This window comes from Haliaeetus leucocephalus, unplaced genomic scaffold (genome assembly GCF_000737465.1).
Source record: "Haliaeetus leucocephalus isolate CR32 unplaced genomic scaffold, Haliaeetus_leucocephalus-4.0 Scaffold217, whole genome shotgun sequence".
Lineage (NCBI taxonomy): Eukaryota > Metazoa > Chordata > Aves > Accipitriformes > Accipitridae > Haliaeetus > Haliaeetus leucocephalus.
Window position 1 is genome coordinate 5877085 of NW_010972653.1, and position 19505 is coordinate 5896589.

Consider the following 19505-nt stretch of genomic DNA (forward strand, 5'->3'; position numbering starts at 1 on the left):
CCTGAGGGAGGCATTAGCCTGAAGAGCAGGTCAAACACCTGTACTTTTAGCAATGCTAAAAACAGTCATCATAAAGTTTCAAAGGATCTTCAGTGGTCAATATTACAGCTTCATATAAGCTTAGAGTTTACCCAGAGTACCTAGCCCCCGGCTCTACGCTTGGAGAAAGGCAAGTATGAGCAGCGTGCTCTACAGCCATTCCTAAGTAACGTTGTCCTCACAGACATCATGCTCTTCCCTGAGCACCCTATGGTTTAAGTACAGACCTCACTCGTTCCGGTGTTGCAATAAAGTTCACTGCTCATTTATTTTATTGTGTGAGAAGATTCATTTTTTCTGTATTCGAAAGAATGATGAAAAAGTACTTCGGCTTTGTTCTCAGTGTAAGGTGGGAAGAATTACCACTGTGCATGAAAGCAGCATGCAAACTCTATGAGCTTGCCCAGCCCTCCAGGAAAAGAGCTGAGTGTAGGCAAGAAGAGAGAAGCATCAATACTGTAATAACAGTCCCTCTGCTAATCTCTGTCTATCCTTCTTCAGTATCTACATTTAAGTTATCTAATGACAATGCTCTCAGTTAGTGAGAGAGGTAGCTACTTTTCAAAGCCTCCCAAGGAAGATCCTATCTATCTAAGTTTAGGCACTTCAAACACAGTAAAATATTTTGTCAATTTGTACTATGCTCCTGACTGCAGGAAACAAAAAAAAATCAGAAGCAGCTCAAGGTATCTAACAAGAAAATGCAAAAAAGTGTTTCCATTGTGAATAAGCCGAGCAATACACTTCGATACAGAAGTGACAGACAGTTTCCACGTGTTATTCAGTACTGTAAATTCAAAGAACTAGTTTTTAAGAAACCTGTAATACTGATGCTACTTCTGGTCAGAACATAGCCAAATTACTCAACAAATCCTAGCAGCATAAATTACATGAACACGCTCACACTTTATAGCAAGCGGGCAGACATGATTAGAAATTAATGAGGATTGAATGGCAAATTACTTCTAAAATTGAGCCATTAGCCTCGAAAGCTGAAGACTACAACCAAGTCCTAGTTCTGGTTGTATATACCAAGTAATTGTCAAAATATTGAGCAATCATCTTTTCTTAATCCATGATAAACCCTCCAATGTTATGTTTTCCTCTAGGCTACTTGACAGTTGTTCTGCCCCCAACATTCACAGGGAAATCAAAATCAGAAGGCATCTTAAACCACTTAAACTTGTCAGCTAAATTTACAAAACAAAATGGCTTTTACTATGCTTGAACAATGCTGAATTGATTCAAGTGCATTTTTGTGGCACATCCCCATTTAATTTAAACCAGTTTTTACCGAACAACTGAGTTGTTAGATGGTCACAAGGCACAAAATGTCTATAGAGCGCGAGTATTAATAACTGCACTCCAACTGTCATGTTGCCTGTAATGAAGAGAATCAGAAAGAGGGGCTGAATCTGAGGTTCGGTATCTGAGGTATGGTAACCTTCTTGCCATGGTAAAACTCAGCAACATTTAACCATATTGTAACATAAATTATTAACATTACATCATCATTTTGAACTTGGAAGACAAGTCCCGCACTGGGTAGTACTGCACCAGGATACAAGTCCCGACTTTAAATCTTGTTCTCAAATAGGATAGTAAATGATACAAAAATGTGTAGCTCCTAGATATGAAAGCACATGCTTTAGACCTCTCCAAATACAGTCCTAGCAGGTCACTACACTCCCAGACAGGTCTGTCATACCCCTCTTTTTATTGTGGGATAATGGGATAAAGGGAAAACCACAAATAAAAGATCCCCCTTTTGAAGCAGAGGGGAGATTTGACTGCATAGTGCTCCGGGACAATCTCCTGGATAAAAAGAGGCAAGAAACAGCACTACAGATATTCTGCAATGAAACAAGAGGTAAAGGCGACTTAGCCATAAGCAGCAGGGAAACTAAAAAAAACAAAATCCAAACCCTCGAATTTCAATGCCACAGGTAAATGGGTAAGTCATGAAACAAACATAAAGAAAAAGCAAGATTGTTCTATAACTGAAAAAAAAAAATACAAATCCACCTCGTTAAAATCATATGTAAGGAAGAGAAGAATTATGTCTGCAAAAAAGCAAACCAGTATCTGATAAAACTGAGTATTTTACAAAGGAGAGGCCCAGAGAGTTTACACACAAGAAACTTCAAGGAAATAACTGAAGAGCTCTCTGAAACACAAATGTTGGGTTTTAAATAATCTTAAGAAATTCTAAACATCAAAGGACTCTCCAAATTAATATGCAGTATTTAAAAAAATGTAAAAGGGGAAATTCAGGAACTCTAGAATGATTAGCCTGGCACAGATCCTGAACAAAATAATACAATGGTAATGGGAAAAACAGAAGCTAAATATATCCCATCAGTCAAGCAACCTTCAGGTCAGGAGAGGAGAGAGCCAACTGAAACTCCAGCTCCCACAAGGAGCTGCTCTGAAAAACCTTTTTCATTCTTTACGGGATAGCTAAAGGGGACCCAAATCAAAATTACCACAAAGTCTCACTAGAAGACTGTAACTCATAATTGTACTCAAAATTCAAGAGCTGCTCTGCTGGAAAGCAAAGCGTGCAGAACAAAGGAGCAAAACAGAAGCATCCTTGATAGCAGAGGAGTATCTTGACAAATTCATTTCAGAAATCGGATCTCTCGCATCCTCAGCAGAAGTGAGATTTGATCGAAGCTGACACAGAAAGATGGGTGGCAGAAGGATTAGTGGCAGAGAAACACAGATACAAAAGTGCTGCCAAGAATAAAATCAAGCAAAATTAAAAAAAAAAATTAAAGAAAGAAACAGAAGAGAAGAACAAAAAGAAAATACAAGCTATAGAATACTGTAAAAGAAGAAACCAAAGAATTGGAAAGTCTCCAGACAGCATAGAGAAGAATGATCTCCTCTCAATGTTTAAAGCAAGCCTTTCATTCCTAAATAAAAGAGGAAAGAAATTTAATAATCCAAGCTAGGGAGGGTGTGTGTGTGAACGTATGCGTGCAAGGTATATACTCCTCCAACTCAAATCAACTCAAATAAAATAAATCCAAAGCATCATACAGAATAAAACATTCTGCACTGAAGTGGCACATTCTCAAAAGAGCTGAAGTTTTCCAGTCTACTTTATAAACACATTATGGTACCTACTTCAATACCTCTCACAGGCAAAGGAAAAGTAAGACCTTTAAGGAAAAGGATGAATTAGACCTTTTCTTAGGGCAGCAAATATTTCTTTTCAAACTCATCCTTTTCCCATCAAAGCCAACATCAGTTCATAATGAAGCACGAATTAAAATTCTTATTAAACTGAACACAATGGAGAGCTGCCCAGAGCTACTGGCCTAATCTGACACAGACAAAAATAGATATAATTTTAATGTAGAATGACAAGCTATTAAGCATGAAAGAAAAAAGACAACAAGGAGAAGAAAGAAACAAGAAGCCTTTCAGTTAGGTGGAAGAAAGGGGAGAAAAACCTGACATGTGCTTTTGTGTTTCATGATTCTTGTCCTCTTGTCCACAACACTGATTTCTGACAAGCACAGTATATTGCTGCCACTTTACCAGGATGCATTCAAGAATTTTCCACAAGCAAAGGTAAGGAAGATTCTAACATCCCACTCAGCTGGAAGTTCAGAAAGCATTTCTGTATCATGCAAAAAACTGGAGTAACACTAGGAGTTATTTAAGAATCAAGACATCTAGGGATGGAAATAGGTAAATTATATAGAACAGAATTCAAGCAGTGCTTCTGTTAAAATGGCTAAGATGGAGGTAGGATGTGTAAAAGAAAACAAAAAAATAACAATGTATACCAAGACAACCAAAAAGTAACCTGGATATTAATTTTCTCACATTGCAAGGTCAAAGCTCTCTAAGTACGTACATTTCTTGTTACGGGCAGCAATATTCAGTGGACTATTAAAAAAAAAACCAAACCAACCACCAAATAAAACCCACAGAGGAAGACAGAAAGGAATAGAATTCAACCGTAAAACAAAAAAGGAAGCATTTTTTAAATATAGATTCCTAGCCAGCAAGATATATCAACACTCTGTCAACACTGAAGCATTCAGTGGCCTTGTAAAAGACAGAAGGTTTCAGACAGACTTGGAATTGTGTAGCTACTTCCATCTAAGATTAAAAAGGAAAAAAAAAAAGAAGAAAAAAAGAGAAAGGCTTGTATAGAGAAGCCATTCTGTGACCACACTCCAGGGCAGAAGAAGTAGCAAGGATAATTCAGCAAATACCTGTTCCTTTTGTCTTCGAGGGCATGTTGGTGGACAATTCTGAGCAGAATTCATCTAACACCCACCAAACTCAACTTTCTCCTAGGCCCCCCATGCCACTGAGAAAAAGAGATTCTTAATAACTTTAGGAAGAAGAGTTATTTTGAAGTTGGAGGAGAGATTGAGAGAAGGGAATTTTGCTGAGGTCACACATTGGCCTCCTTGCCAAGTTCAGAAACTTGTGCATCTAAAAAGATGACCATTCCCAAAGCTCTTCAGAACAACAGGATCTGAAAGATATTTATGAGACTCACCTATCCTGTTTCACACAGCACATACTCCAAAGTGACGTGTTTGTTATCTTCAATGCTTTAGTAAATCATGTTGCCCAACAGCCATGGGAGTGACGTGCTTACCTATATATACACGTACATTTAAGTTCACATGTGTGCATGTTAAGAACTTGAGAACCAAAACCAAAAATTATTTTTGGACATTAAAAAAAAAAATCAACCTACAATGCATTAAGGGTAAAATATGCCAAAAAGTAATAAGTTTTCTAAAAAGTAATGAAAGCTAAAGGTAAACTTGAGACAGCAAAGCAGAACCAACTTTAAAGCACAAACAAAATAATTACATAAAAATCAGGTGTACAGTCCCGAGTCAAAAACGTAAGAAAAAGCAGATCTAAGGCAAGGACAAGTTGTTGCTACCTCAAGAGAAAAGGGATGCTTTAATCAATTTTGTATGAGGATAAAGATAAATCCCTGAAAACAAAATAGAGGATGCGTATCTTCAGGATGTATCCCTACTTCAAGCAGAAATGGAAGAGGGAATTTGCGTGTAGCTCCACTGCAGGACAGATACTATCAATAAAAAGAAAACAAGCTGAAAGCAAATTAGCCATGGAACTTTATATATACTACTACTAATTTACAAATTCATTTTAACTCCTATACTAGTGGGCTTTCAAAGAAATAGACATCCTGTGCATTCAGAAGGAAACAAAGATGACTTCCACCTAAAAGAAAAGATGACTGCGCTCATCAAAGATGTATTGGCTACTGGCACAAGCCTCAAGATCAGCAGGGATTTACTGTAGTTACACAAATTGCAAATAGCAAGAAAAAACCCTTCATCTCCTGCATAGAACAAAACCCAAAACTTTAGTATCTTACTCTTTTTTTGATGCATAAAAAAAGGTTTTAATCAGATGGAGTAAGAATACTTGGTTTAGAAAAAGGAGATTTTGCAGAGTAAGATGAAAACTTGCTTTTCTTCTCTTGTATTGGGAACTTAGAACTTCTGAACTAACAACTAAGCAGAAGCATCCTGCTACAGCTGCTGTTTGCCCTGTGAGTCCTCTGATTGTGCATTTAGGTAAAACCCATTTACCAAAGGCTAACTTCTAACACACACATGACTAAAAGAGGAAGGGATAAATAGAATGACTAATCAAGTGAAGGCTTATTAAAGAGACTTGGAGCAATGGAAAGATAAACACATATGGAAGATAAACAACTCATTTTATGCAAAGATCTTCTTTATAAAGTACTTTTCTCCTTCATAAAATATTTGTGAGGTAGTACTTATCTCCAAATAGGACCTGACACGTGTCTAACAGTTATGCATCGTGATAAAGATGACACGGAGAAGTGGAAGCTCCTTTTCTCTTTATTTATGAGGCAGTCACGCCCAGAGCTCCCAGACTTCTGGACACAGGTGTCCAGATACAATAACCTTTGTGGCAGGTATTTTAAATAAAGTTCAGTTTGGGCAGAATGAAGAACTATGCCCTTCTTATTAGCTGTTCCATTACTAAAATATGAAGGACTTATCTGCCACCTACACTGAAAATACAAAACAGAATACAAGGCATACTATACCATTTGAATCATAGCATAACTTGAGGTTGGAAGGGCCCTCTGGAGATCACAGAGTCCAACGCCTCTGCTCAAAGGAGGGTCAACTACACCAAGTTGCTCAGGATTGCGTCCAGTCAGGTTTTTTGCATCTCCAAAGATGCGGACTCCACAGTGGTTCAGGGCCACCTGTTCCAGCATTCAATCACTCTTACGGTAAAAAAAAATTATGTTTAAATGGAATTTCCCGTATTTCAGTTCATGCCCGTTGACTCCTGTCCTTCCACCGCGCACCACCAAGAAGAGAGCCTGACTCCATCTCCACTTCTTCCTGTCAGGTGTTTATACACATTACTGAAATCTCCCCTCAGCCTTCTCTTCTCAGTGATAAAAATCCCAGCTCTCTCAGCCTCTCCTTGTATGATAGATGCTGCAGTCAGCTCTAATTGCTAAACTGTATGCAGAACAGGGAAAATTTGTCAGTGATATGGACTCCATTCCTGTATTACACAGCACAGAGGTTCATCAGCTGGAAAGCCTGAGACTAGTCACATTCCTTGCATACGAAATGTTACTACTAAATGACAAGGCATAAAAAAAAAAAAATTGTGCATGTACACATACACACACCACTACATAGAAAGAGAGAAAGAAGATGTGACTCACGTTGTAATAATTGTTGCATTTATTTTTTTCTAAAGCTATAACAACTTCAACCTTGTACAAATTCAGTATATTTTGGGTATCTGGGAAATTGTTACTGAAAAAACCCAAAACTTTAAGCCACTGAGAATGTTTTTATATAAGATAAGCCTTATCCAGTTAGGCTTCCTCTGTACTTAATTGATAAAATGATACTTAGTATGACTTCAAATCCCTCAAGCTACTGTGACATAACTACTTCTTGATTCAAATTTGGGCTGCAAGGAATTAGCACAGGACACAATTAAATGCGCTAAATATCTGTTCAAAATAAAAAAGAGACATATTGAATAGTCCTGTCAGTTATCAAGATTTTTTAACATGTTTGCAGCTTACGTTCACCAGACTTGAAGCACAACAAATAATGGCATTAGAGCATCTGACCTGCCTGGTTATTAACAGTCATAATCCCATAAAGGTTTTGAAGATAATTGTCTATGGAATATTATATACAGAACAGCAAGGAGAAAAGAACGAAGGCTGTATTTTCAGGATGGAGTATTACACAATCTGACTTTCTGCTCCAAGACAATAACCTCATCTTGAATTTCTCAAAACTCAGATGTCAACACTAGATACAGCAAGCTATTGGTAATCTCAGTGCTGCAATGAGCAGCAAGATCAGTTCTGAAACATAAGATGCAGGAAACTGCTAGTAAGGTTTTTGCAATTATCAGCCCAATGATGTAGCCAAAAATGTTAATACTAAATAAACCTGAGGATGCATTACTAAAGGAACATTGAAGGTAGAGTAGGGAGCAGATATTCCTAGAAAGAGGAAATCACAAGAATACTGGAGTGGATGGAAAACAAACTGTACAGTAAGCTTACAGAACTTTACCTATGTACCTCAATGAAAACAAAGTTAAGAGATGACTTGATTAGTATGTATATCTACTTACACTTTGGAAGTGAGGGGTGCAGGTGTCAGTATCACAGACAAGCAAGATAGAAGTCAAAAGTTAAACAAATTCAGCTTTTAGATCTGCATTTTCCTGTAAACTAAATAGCAGACCACACTAGATACAGAGTCATCATAAGCAATATTAAGACAAAAAAAATTGGATTTGTTTTTTTTTCCCCAGTTTGTAAAAAAAGGAAAATGCATATATGCTATATAAGTGTTTAAGACAGAGGGTGAAGTGGCTAGACTTCCTTATCTATATAAAAGTGGAACAAGATTATATCGACCAGATTGTGCCTTTCAAAATTGTTAAGTCCCGCTCCCACACCAGGACATGCTACAATCCATACTGGAAGTGTGCTTATGGAGGGACAGTAGAATAATCCAAACTGACAGCTCTGGGAGAAAGTAAGCTAATAGGGACTGATGGAATCACTTTCAGGATTGGCATCAGATCATCCTGCATGCCAGGAACAGCTCTATCCCAAAAGAAAGCAGCAGGATCCTCCAAGGCCAACTGTCATCTCCTCTCTGCAAACCAGATCTCCCACTCTGAGGCATGGTACAAATTTCACAGCTGCAATTCATACGAGAATTTTACCTGTGCGATTTGTAGGATTGGGAGAGGGGGCATTATTTTATTTAGTCAGTCCAGAATAGAAGTTCTGTGTAACCATTTTTGAGAGACAAAAACAACTCCAAAAGATGGAGGCAAAGAAGGACAGAGACACTGAGAATTAAAAGAGTTTTAAAAAAAAAAAAAAAGTTCACACACACATTTCAACCTAATGTATCTTTCCTATTAAGGAAAGATCTAAGGCCAAAAAAAGAAATCAAGAGGTCTTGTATTAAATTTATCTCCTGATTTTAAAAGTTGAGGTCATAGTTATTATTTATGCAGACAGGAAAGCAGGGGTTAAAAAAAAAAAAAAAAAAAAAAAGGCTACAGATTAGCTTCTGAAGAACTCAGGACCTGCTGAATATAAGCTACATATTGGAGAACGGTAACATTACTTGCATCATCACCACTGAGGGCTTGGGCTACAAACATCTTACAGCAGACCAAAACCTAGCTTTTCCTGTGAGCAGAATTACTGCTATGTGCTCTTAAAAGCTAAGATTTTATTTGCACGCTTCAAAAATCCATTATAAACTTATTTTCTGCAACAAAAACACCTGTGGGCAATCGTTAGCACAATACATAATAACCTTAAATATGGGAAATTTACATTTTACTCAAGACTGTCCATCACTATGCAGCTTCTAGAAGGGCCATAACCCCTTATGTAGATTTTAGGTTTGATATATTTCAACCAGTACAGCAAGAAAGAGAACAAGAGATAGCATCTAAACCATATTTTATGAATAGAATCTGGAATTACGAAAAAATTCAAGAGATGTTTTAAATAAGCACCAAAAAGGATAATATATTGCCCTTAGACATGAAGCCAAATCCTATTTCTGAGTGTTCCAAGAACAGTTCTGAATAACTTTTTCTCCACAAGTACTTATTGATTTCGTTTTAACCTAGGTAATCAGCTTAATAAGACTGGTTAAAGATTAAAGCACTCCGAGTCACGGAGTGCACTGTTTTCTGCACAGGCTCCAATAACGCAAAACATGAACCTACAATATAAGAATAGATTTAATCAACTTATTAGTACAGTGACCAAAGAAATTAAAAAGCCACAAGATTACTAGGTTTTGGTCGGGTTTTTTTAATCTTTCCCTTTAAGAAAAAAATTACCTCTACACAAAAGATCTTAAGGTCAAGTCCACATAATTTCATCTTCTCTGGAAAATGCTGAAAAACATTCAAATATGGAACATGACCTTCAACAACAAACCTGCATAAAGAAAAACAAAGACCAAATCAAATAGTATTTAGTATGTCAAATGCATATGTTTATTCTAAAATTAATATACAGATCAACTTCTGATTAGAAATAACATCAGTATTATACTGCCTAAGCAATTCTATCTGAAGTTACACAACCCTAAATGCTCCATAGGACAAAAACCAGTTCAATCATTTAACAGGCCTTTAAGTTCAAGCACAGATATGACTGACAAATTATAATATTATGGCAGTAAGCTTGCAATCAACACACTTACATGGAGTTTGTTCTGCACATTCTTCAGCTACTGCATTTCTGAAACTGCTTTAAGCCTCCTTCGAATGGTATGGGAATTTTTTTAATTCTAAAGCTTTAAGTAAATTTTACTTTTAAAACACACACTGTCTGCAGGAGGAGTTTGAGTCAGGTAATGTAGGGAGGAAAGTCACAGAATGATAAGCAGATACACATAACTGAAACCCCATTAAGTCTATATTTTTTTAAAGTATTATTTGGGTATGAATAGAAATTATTTTGTATACTAATAAATACAAAATATTTTTTTTCTTTTATTTGCACCCAAATAATGCATTTTTTATTAAAAACTGGCTTTGGTAAGTGGTTGACAGCATTATTTGGGATTTTTTTTGTTTTTTTCTTATATATATATATATATATATAAGATGGAACTCAACAACAGATACCAATAAGAAGCCACCACCACACCAAACCCCTGCTCTTATCTAGCATCTTAGCTGACATTCACACCAGGCAAAGCAAGCACTGAACAAGCATGGATCCTCACAAGGGAACAGACACTACTCTCATTCCAAATTAATGCATATTAGTGGTCTCCCATAGGACTAAGCTAGAACTGCCTTCCCGTCTCCTGTTCTCCAAAACAATTTTGTTAGAGTACATTAAACTTGAATTAGTTAATATTCCAAACAGAGAAGACCCTGTTCTTTAAACAATATTAGAGATTTGAAAACAATTTTCTCTTCTGCCAGCTGTGTTATCTGCACAGTATCTTTCTGATCTTGCTACACAGATTAGTAACTTCCGGGTCTATGACTCTGCAAGTCCCTCCCGGGTTCCTCCAGTGGTTGTAAGGCTGAGCTCTGCATCTGCTCTCAATGCGGGCAGTACCTAAAACACTTTGATCGCTTAGTTGGATCCAATCCCACAAGCTGAAACACTGAGTTCCTCATAAAGCACAGCAATCTGCCACTTTCATTCAAAATGCGTCTGGAGGAAAGAAAAAAAAAGAACAAAACCAAGGCAGAACAATGTCTTCATAGACAGAGCAGCCATTGTTGAGGAGGATTCACCTCCCTCCCGAGCCTATAGCAATTCACAAGCTCACCTTCCCTCTCCCAGTCCAGTGCCCTAATCACCACTTATTGAATGTTATGTAGTGTATATCTGTTGAAGTTGACTAAAATTCTATTTAAAGGCTAGTTACTGCAAAGTTTACAGTGACATCCTAATTTTTTTTAAAACATTAACTGAATTTTCAGTTTAATTAAAAAAATTGAATTCAAATGGGTATTAAAATGATAAATGCATTTCTTAATCAAAACTCCCTCTCAGTTAGAATTAACTCATCATTTTATAATGATTTCTGAAAAATAACAGCAATCTGAAAGAACACATTGCCCAACACTTTTTGTTCTGAAGCTCTGCATATTAGTCTCTTAAGTGAAGAGGTAAAAGTCGCTGCACAATCCTTTCTAATTAAATTGTGTGATGTACATTTTGCTAAGGAAATTTCAGTAGCTTTCCTCAACCAGTGTAAATAGTATTTCCCCACCCTGAGTAGAGATGTCCACTGGTCCACATGCACAGTGAGATTATCATCCAAACCCAGCACTCATTGCTTGTCCTTGCCATCCTGCCTGAGCAGCTGAGCAGCTTGCACAACAGCTCATTAAGCCCATTTTAGTCAAGGTCAGCTGCACTAAATTGAAAAACTTAAACTTGAGAGATGGTTTCACAAAATGGATTGAGCCAACCTGAAAGCTCAACATAACTAGTCATCCTTCCCTCCTCCTGGTCTGGCTGTGTGCTCCTGCTGCTTATCATCCTCTTCCACAAAAGACTACCTGTTACCCTATTGCCAGAAAGAAGGGTTTCTTTTCCCATCATCTAACAAACTGAGGAGGCTCACAGATGGCTCCAACAAGTGCAAGAGTTGGCAGAGGGAAGGGGATGCATCACACAGGCTGGAGGAGAGAAGAAAGGGAAGCAAGACCTTCCTCCTTCAGCAAAAGTGACCCATTACTGGCTCAGCTGATGATAAGCTTTGGCTGACACGTGTTAAGGCACAATCACACGATTGGCAGTCAGATCTGAAAAGCTGGTACCAAGACACCAAGAGCAGCAACCTCCTGAGCCAGCACAGCAGCAGCTGGAAGAGGACAAGCAATCGGGACCTTCCTTCGGGTGTGGTGTAGTGCTGATTGCAGCCAAACCACCTTAACAGCTTGCTGCCTCTGAAATGGGAAATCCCACCCTCCCTTCAGTCCTCTGCCACACACTCCTCCCTGCTGACAAAAGCACTTGTGTGACTTCTCAGACAAAGGATTAGATTGAGAACTAGTCTTTTGTTTTCCAGGGTTTGATTTCAACCAGACAGATTTCCAGACTTGGCTGACTGCAGGAACATTATTGCCAGCACAAGCCAGAAAGGGACTGTGGTGAAGCAAATAAACCTACGCTAAAATGTCCAGTGAAGTTTTCTTTTGCAAAATTAGTTTCTTGCAGATCTACTTCTTTCAACTAATACACCATAAACTGGATGAATGCTAGTAACCAGGGCAAGAGAAAGGGCAGGAATGTTCATGCAGGACCACAGCAACAGAAACTTGTATCAGCTTAAACTGATGCTGGAACTACATCCTTACACTGCAAGAGACAAGCAATGTCCATCAAAATGGCTTTATAAAAAAGAAAGGAAGTTTTCACTAACTTGGCTGTACCAAGTCAAAGCATTGCAACTGTTCAAAAAAATAACGCCATCTTTCCTAGCTTAAAATCACTATTCTCCATACTAAAGAATGCTCTTCTCTCTCAGGTTAAGAGTTGTTTTTACATTTTAAAAATGCATGAAACAGCATAAATACCCTGTTATGAATACAATGTGCTAATGATTCAAGTTTTTAACGCTTACTCCAAAAGCCCAGATTTGGAATAGCACTTCAGAACAGTTTCTTCTGTCTGCTGTTCTTCCAAACCTTTCATTTGGCAAGCAGACGACCAAAACACTTCTAAGACTACATTGTATCAGTGAAGTGCTTGAAAACTCAACTGGCAGATACAGTACACAGTCCATGTTCTTTTAATTACAGCAGCAGGATACATTAGTAAGGTCCAAGTATGAAAAAAATCCTAGGTGCTCTGCATACTACGAGGAAATGATGCATCTGTTAAAGCCACACAGTAATGCCACAAACTGATTACAAGTTTGGTCTTGCCAGCACAGCTAGGTATAACCTTATTTGAAAGGCTTTAGTTCTCACAATCTCAGAGTCTAGCATCTTGAAACTTTTTCCACAAGCCCACAATTCTATTCATTATTTAGATAAATAATATACAGCATATAGAGTTTTGTGAGATTATTCACAATGGAAAAGGATTCAATGTGTTGCATAGACTTGAGTAGAAGGTTGTTAAAAATGTTATATTTAAACCAAAAAGTCCCTGTCAGAGGAGGTAATTGTAGTGTTTTTCTGCTAAGTATGTCAAGTAGCAAGGAGGAGTATATTTTTGGTGTTGTAAATCCTTTAAAAGCTGGCAGATTGCCCTACCATGGTGCCTAAGCATGTATCATAAGAGAGGAGTGGTAGTCAGCTGACTTCAGGGTAGGGAGAAAACCAAACTGAGGAAAAAACAAGGCCGAACTTCAAGCACAACTGTAATTCAGCTGGTTTAAATAAAACAATTTGCCTATAAGGATTTAAAAGGTAATGCTGAATACTTAATGTTTTCTCTGCATAGTTTTCATCTCTGGTCTGTCACTATTTTGATCTGTGTATCTTAATGCATGCAAAAATGTGAACATTGTCTGATTTTTTAAACTTAAATATTCAGAAGTTAGAAAACAAGTGGTTTATGGTAGTTCATGCAATTTAAAATTATTTTCCCTTCTTCATCAAACTTGTGAAAGGCAAAGACCTTAAGTGTAGGGAGGGAAGCATGATAATGTAATTATGGCCTTATATAACTATCGTATCATGTAAAACTTTGCAATACAAATGACACTTTTAAACATCGCTTTCTGCATTTAATTCAGTTCATATGTTTACTGCATTTAAAGTCACTGAATCATTCCAATTTATCCACTTTTAATGTATTAAACCCATAAATTGTATCTAATTACATGATATTTTCTCATTCAAATAATCTTATTTCAATTAGTTTCTGATTATGCCTCTTCTGTGCTATATTTGGTACTTGATTTTTTTTTCCTCTCCTTTTCCAGCTTTTTTTTTACTGTTTTCATGTTTCCTCTAAATCCTCTCAAGCAAATGCGTGCAGCTCTTAAGGATCTCAGTACGAAGGATGTTCTCCAAGTTCTGGATCATCTTCATGGATCTCTTCTGCAGTCCCCAATTTTTAAAGTGCCAAATACAACAATATACTATTAATATGCAAACAGCACAATTACCTTTCCTCTTAACAGCTGACTTTGACAGTTGGGGTTTGTTGTTGTTGTTGTTTGGTTGTCTTTTTTCAAACCACACCATCATACTCAGATAGGAACTTGTGAGGATGTATTTGCCTCGTATGACCGCATATGCTTTCCAGAGACAGTTTCCAAGATACAGTAACCAAAGAACAGATATTTAATTATTCAGTTTTCTCTCCAAATAGGATGGGCTAAACAATAATTCTTTACTGTGAACCATTTGCTCTGTCCCAGTAATCGTAATTTACTACTTGGATGTACAAACATTATCAGATAGGATTTATATATTTATCTTCTAACAATTGACAGAAATTCAGAGTATACTACGGTAGTTCTGACTCCTACAGAATTTCCTTGGGAAGACAGTAGTCAGTAATAAATCTTGTTATTGAAAACTACTTTTGAGTTCTACTATTTCTTGATCTACTCAATAAATACTTCTGTATTGCAGGATGCTAGTTTTAATTCTGAATACTGTGGCATTTTGCTGAACATTTTGCAAGCATCATTTATGCAACAGCATATCTAGTCATGCAAATATGCAATGGTTTGTGCAATTCTAATCAATGAAGGCAACAGCCACCCCCTAATGTTAAATCAAAGGGTTAAACATTGTTGTGCATAGAAATAAATTAGCTAGTATTAACTACTGCACTTTGAGACATACAAACCTCCCCTTTTTAAGAAGTACTTGAAAAAGAACATTCTTCAATACCCATCCTTCTCAGAAAGCTTGTACAAAGCTAGAAAAGTGCAGGTTGAAGTTGGCACTCCAGGGGAGAGAGGCCATCAGGCTCTGGGGTAAACTTCTTTGCGTTTGTCACACTTTCAGCAGCAGTACTAGTTACACACACCACAGGTGAGGGATGATGTACTCATTGCCTTGCCTTTTAGCTTACACGTTATATATTTGAAAAATATATTTGAAATCTACCATATTTTCTACAGTTTTTCCTTTATTTGGTCGGAGTTTTCAATTTCATTTTTCAATGTACTTGAGTCTTTCTGTTCCTTACATTTTGGCAAAGTAACTTTTTTTCATCATCTTTTTAGAAATACCCAATATTTCAACACTTGTTAAAAATGAGTATCAGTATACAAAAGGTCTTCCAAAGAAAATCTAAGAATTCCTGAATTTAAACTACTTGGGCCTGATTTAAAATATTTATTGCTAACAGAAAAAGTTGATGAATTGTTTTTCATTCCCTAAGTAAATAAGGAAAGTGTTCATAGCTGTGTTGTGGGAGGAGAAGGGAACTGCACTGTCAGCAATAGTTTGACGGTCTCCATTTAGCATAAAACCTCATTATTAGAACATTTTATTTCTACTATATTAAAAGCTATATTATTCTGAACTCTGATAATGACAGATACAAAGATACGAAGACAAAAAACTACTTCCTATATGAATTTCTGTGCCCAACTCCATTGCTTGAAGCTACTTAGCTACCTTTCAGATCACTGTATACTGCTGGTATTGTTTGTATGATGACACTGACGCAAGTCCTGGAGAATGTTTACTCATTTAATTCTGGCATGCTGACAACAGCAAATGTGTGACCATACACACCTCCAGTGAATCTTAAGAAATTTTGAAGGAGAAGGATAAAAAGCTTCTTTAGCTCCAAAACCTTCTCCCCTACAGGTCTTTGAGATTCATTTCGATCAATAGAGGAGAACATTCTCCAAAAGCAGCTGCACGAATTGTTATGTCAAAGAAAAGATAAGACAACTAAATATAGAGAACTTCTCACTATTACTGAGAAAATTAGTAAGAGGGCAATAGTACAGGTCTAATTTTTAAAATATTTATTATTTATAAAAGCAACAAATATTTCACTAGAGACTATTCATACCTTAAGAGATCAGATAACGTCATTGGTTCTCTCAACCAGAGTAATGCCATGTAACAAAATGAAAGGGTCATTGGCATAGTCATCCTCAGTTTCTCCTTCTGGTTCTTCATTAAATACAAGCTACCATCTACCGATCCAGAGCACAGAGAGGTGCTTTCTTGGGTTTATGTTAAAAACAGAAAAGAAAAAAATTAATTGAATTGATATACACACAATCCATAGTATACAGAAATCAAAATAAAAGAACCTACAAGGACCCTTGTTCAGCAACTAACAATATTTTGAAATCATTACTTTGGTAGTTGGGTAGTCTGTGTACTTTTCTACTAAACAGCTTAACTCTAATTTATTCATCTCCCACAAAAGGAGAAGACAACCTCTTTCATAAACTGCTGCTTCACTTGACTAACACACCGGATCATATGAAGAGACAAAACTCCCTCTGGCATCCATCAAAACAGACCTTTTGTTGGGAACTACAGTTAAACCTGAGTTCTAGAAGGACAGTAACTACTATAAAACATATAACTAACAGTACTTATGAGCTGGAAATACTATTTTCCATTCGAGGCATAAGGGAACAGTGGGGAAACAAAGGAAGATTTGATGTACTTAAATCAATGCCTCAGAGCTGGGGATTAAAACACAGACTTTTAAATTTCAGAACAGTCAGGATTTTAACGAGAAAATTATTTACACTGCAGAAATTTTACTGAGGTTGTGTATCCATCTGCCATATAATCTCTAACTGTGGAAACATAGGTATTCTTTTAAAAAACATATCTAAATTCAATGAAAAATAAACACCTTTAGAACAAAAATGTAGCAAATGGGGAAGAGGGTGAAAAGAAAAAAACCCAACAACCAACCAAACCTCCCTAAAACCACCCCGCTTCCTTACTAAAATGAATCACTAAAAACTAAGAGAAGCACCAATGAGAAATTTAATTTAGTAGAGTGATTTATGAGTTAGGAACCTTTTCAGCAGTGAAACTTGCGAGTTCAGAGAAGGAGGAACTAGAAAAAGAAAAGCCTCTCTTCCCTACATCATGACCCAGGCAGGACAAATGAAAACGCATCTAAAGCACACCAGCACAAAATATCAGCATAGGTTCTGTACAGACTTTCTCACTGTGTTTCCCCGCAGACTGTTCACCTGTTCAGACAGGAACAGCGAGGGCTGGATCCACAGCTCCCCAGCTTGGAACTGCAGGACTATGGCAAGCAGCCCGCAAAAAACAGTTTAAAACTTCAAGAGAGCTTGGCAGCTCCGTGGTTACGCTGGCAGGTGATAGCCAAGCCTGCAAGGTGACAGCGGTCAGCGGTAAGAGGTCCAGCACCCACTGACAGGCAGTACAAAGACAAACACTGCAGATACCGTGTTCCTGAGCCAGAACTGGTCTTTGATGCCACCTACCGACTCCTAAAACGGCAGTCAGTAGCACTGTGGACACAGCCACAGGTTAAAAGAACCAGCTCGAACATACACCTCATCCAGCCTAAGACAAGGTCTGGATGAGAGCATCCTACGAGGTCTATCACGTATAGATGCTTGAGAGGACAAAAGCAGGAACATCAGTTAATCCTTTTAGTCAACAGTTTCACCTTTTACATGGATACTTGTACTTAAAGGCAGCTTCACAACTGAAGCTTCATTATTAATGTCACATTCAACTCAATTTAAAATAATCCTCATTATATTTCTGGCCTTAATGATGGCACACTATTTCCTTTTATTTCTTCCAGCTTATGCAAGGCATGACAACACACAATTACACACATCTAATAATTTAAGAGTTTAATAGGCTTCTCTAGCAATATCTCAGTGCTATACTCAGTGGAATTTGCTATGAACCCTACACAAAAATGACAACAACAAAAAAGCTTGCCAGTTGGACAAGCCTCTTAAGAAAAAAAATGGTGTTGAGGTTTCCAGTCTGTAGCAATAACAGCTCAGTAAAAACAACACAGAAAAGGAAACCTATGAATCTTCACAAGAATTTATAGTTGACTACAACACATTTAGTATTACTTGTGTTAAATTTAAATACACAAAACAATTTCTGTGTTTGTTTGATTTCATCAAAATGTACTTTTAGTGTCACTGAACTCTTAATTCATTTCGAGTGCTTTTAGTGAAATCGGTATGACTAATTAAAACTGAAGTCAATCTCTGAAACAACAGACCAAGAACACATTAAATTATGGCCTATCTTAAAACTATCTAGCTGTTCTAGAACTCTAAGAAACATAACTATAAAAGTTAGTACCAAGGAAGAAAGGAGTTTCTCTAGACATCAAAAACGGGAAGAAAACGGAATGGAATATTTTCACTACAAATTTTTCACTCAACTATTTCCTCTTTGTATAACATATATTTGTGCAACACCCAAGATCTGCTGTATGTACAAACATACAGTGACTCTTTACCTGAAAATTTAGTTATTTTATTATATAAAGATGAAAGGTACTTGTGTTACATTAAGAAAAAATTGTGTCACCATTTTTGCACCTTTTTCTCCTCTCTAATTCTGTTTGGATGTTTAAAAATTTCTTAATTTTTTTTAATTGCTGCAGATGAAGTTTCTCATTCTATTACCATTTCTGGACTTTATGAAATAAAGAGAAGAACATGAAAGAACAAGATGGCATTCTTCTGTGGGTAGACAGGCAATATCATAGAAGAACAGAAATGGGAAATAAAAAGGATAGTACATAACAGGGGAAAAAGAAACACTGAAACAGACAAAGAAGGAGAAGGCAAGCAAAGAATAAAGCAAAAAAGAAAAAACATCAGAAGTTTAAAACACAAGCAAAAGCTTTCAAATGTGTCTTGAAATGTATTTCCAATATCAGACACTGCAGCATTGTCTGGCATTACACTTGCCCAGTAGCACCAAACACTCCAATTTTCTATAACATTTTATTTAAAAATGTTTAGCATTCTGTAAATATTTTCAAGTTGATATTGTGAACTGAAATGAGAAACTGATGGAATGCTAAAAGAAGATTTTTCATAGAAGGGTTTATAGGGAAAGTAGTAAAAAGAATGCAGAGACAAAAGATACAGAAGTACCAAAAATACTGTAAGGAAAAAGAATTAGAAAGCTAAATATATCTATGGGGTAGGGAAAAAACCCCAACACCCTCCCCCTCCCCCAACAAACTCATGTTTTTCAACATCAAATTCATGACTGACAGCTCTGCTATTAGCTAAACAAGTGCTTATTCTCTTTAAAGCTGCCGTGTTTGTGAACATCTGGCTTTGCAGATATAATACCAATTTTTTCCCACTGCCAACAGGAGGCATGGAGCAAACTCGCTATAAAATAGAACTTTCCCCTGCATTTCCCATTGTATTTCCAGGTCCTGTTCAACTTTCACCTCCTTGGGTGGGGTT

General features: G+C 37.0%; 1 protein-coding gene across 1 annotated transcript in view; it reads right to left on the bottom strand.

Moving 5' to 3' along the window:
* Positions 1-19505, bottom strand: part of TAF1B (TATA box binding protein (TBP)-associated factor, RNA polymerase I, B, 63kDa) — a 70830-nt gene that overhangs the window by 26559 nt on the left and 24766 nt on the right. Inside the window, exons 7-8 of the mRNA XM_010566747.1 lie at positions 16106-16262; positions 9469-9568 (exon numbers count right to left, since the gene is read on the bottom strand). Of these exons, the coding sequence (XP_010565049.1) occupies positions 9469-9568; positions 16106-16262 (257 nt within the window). The remainder of the gene's footprint in view (positions 1-9468; positions 9569-16105; positions 16263-19505) is intronic.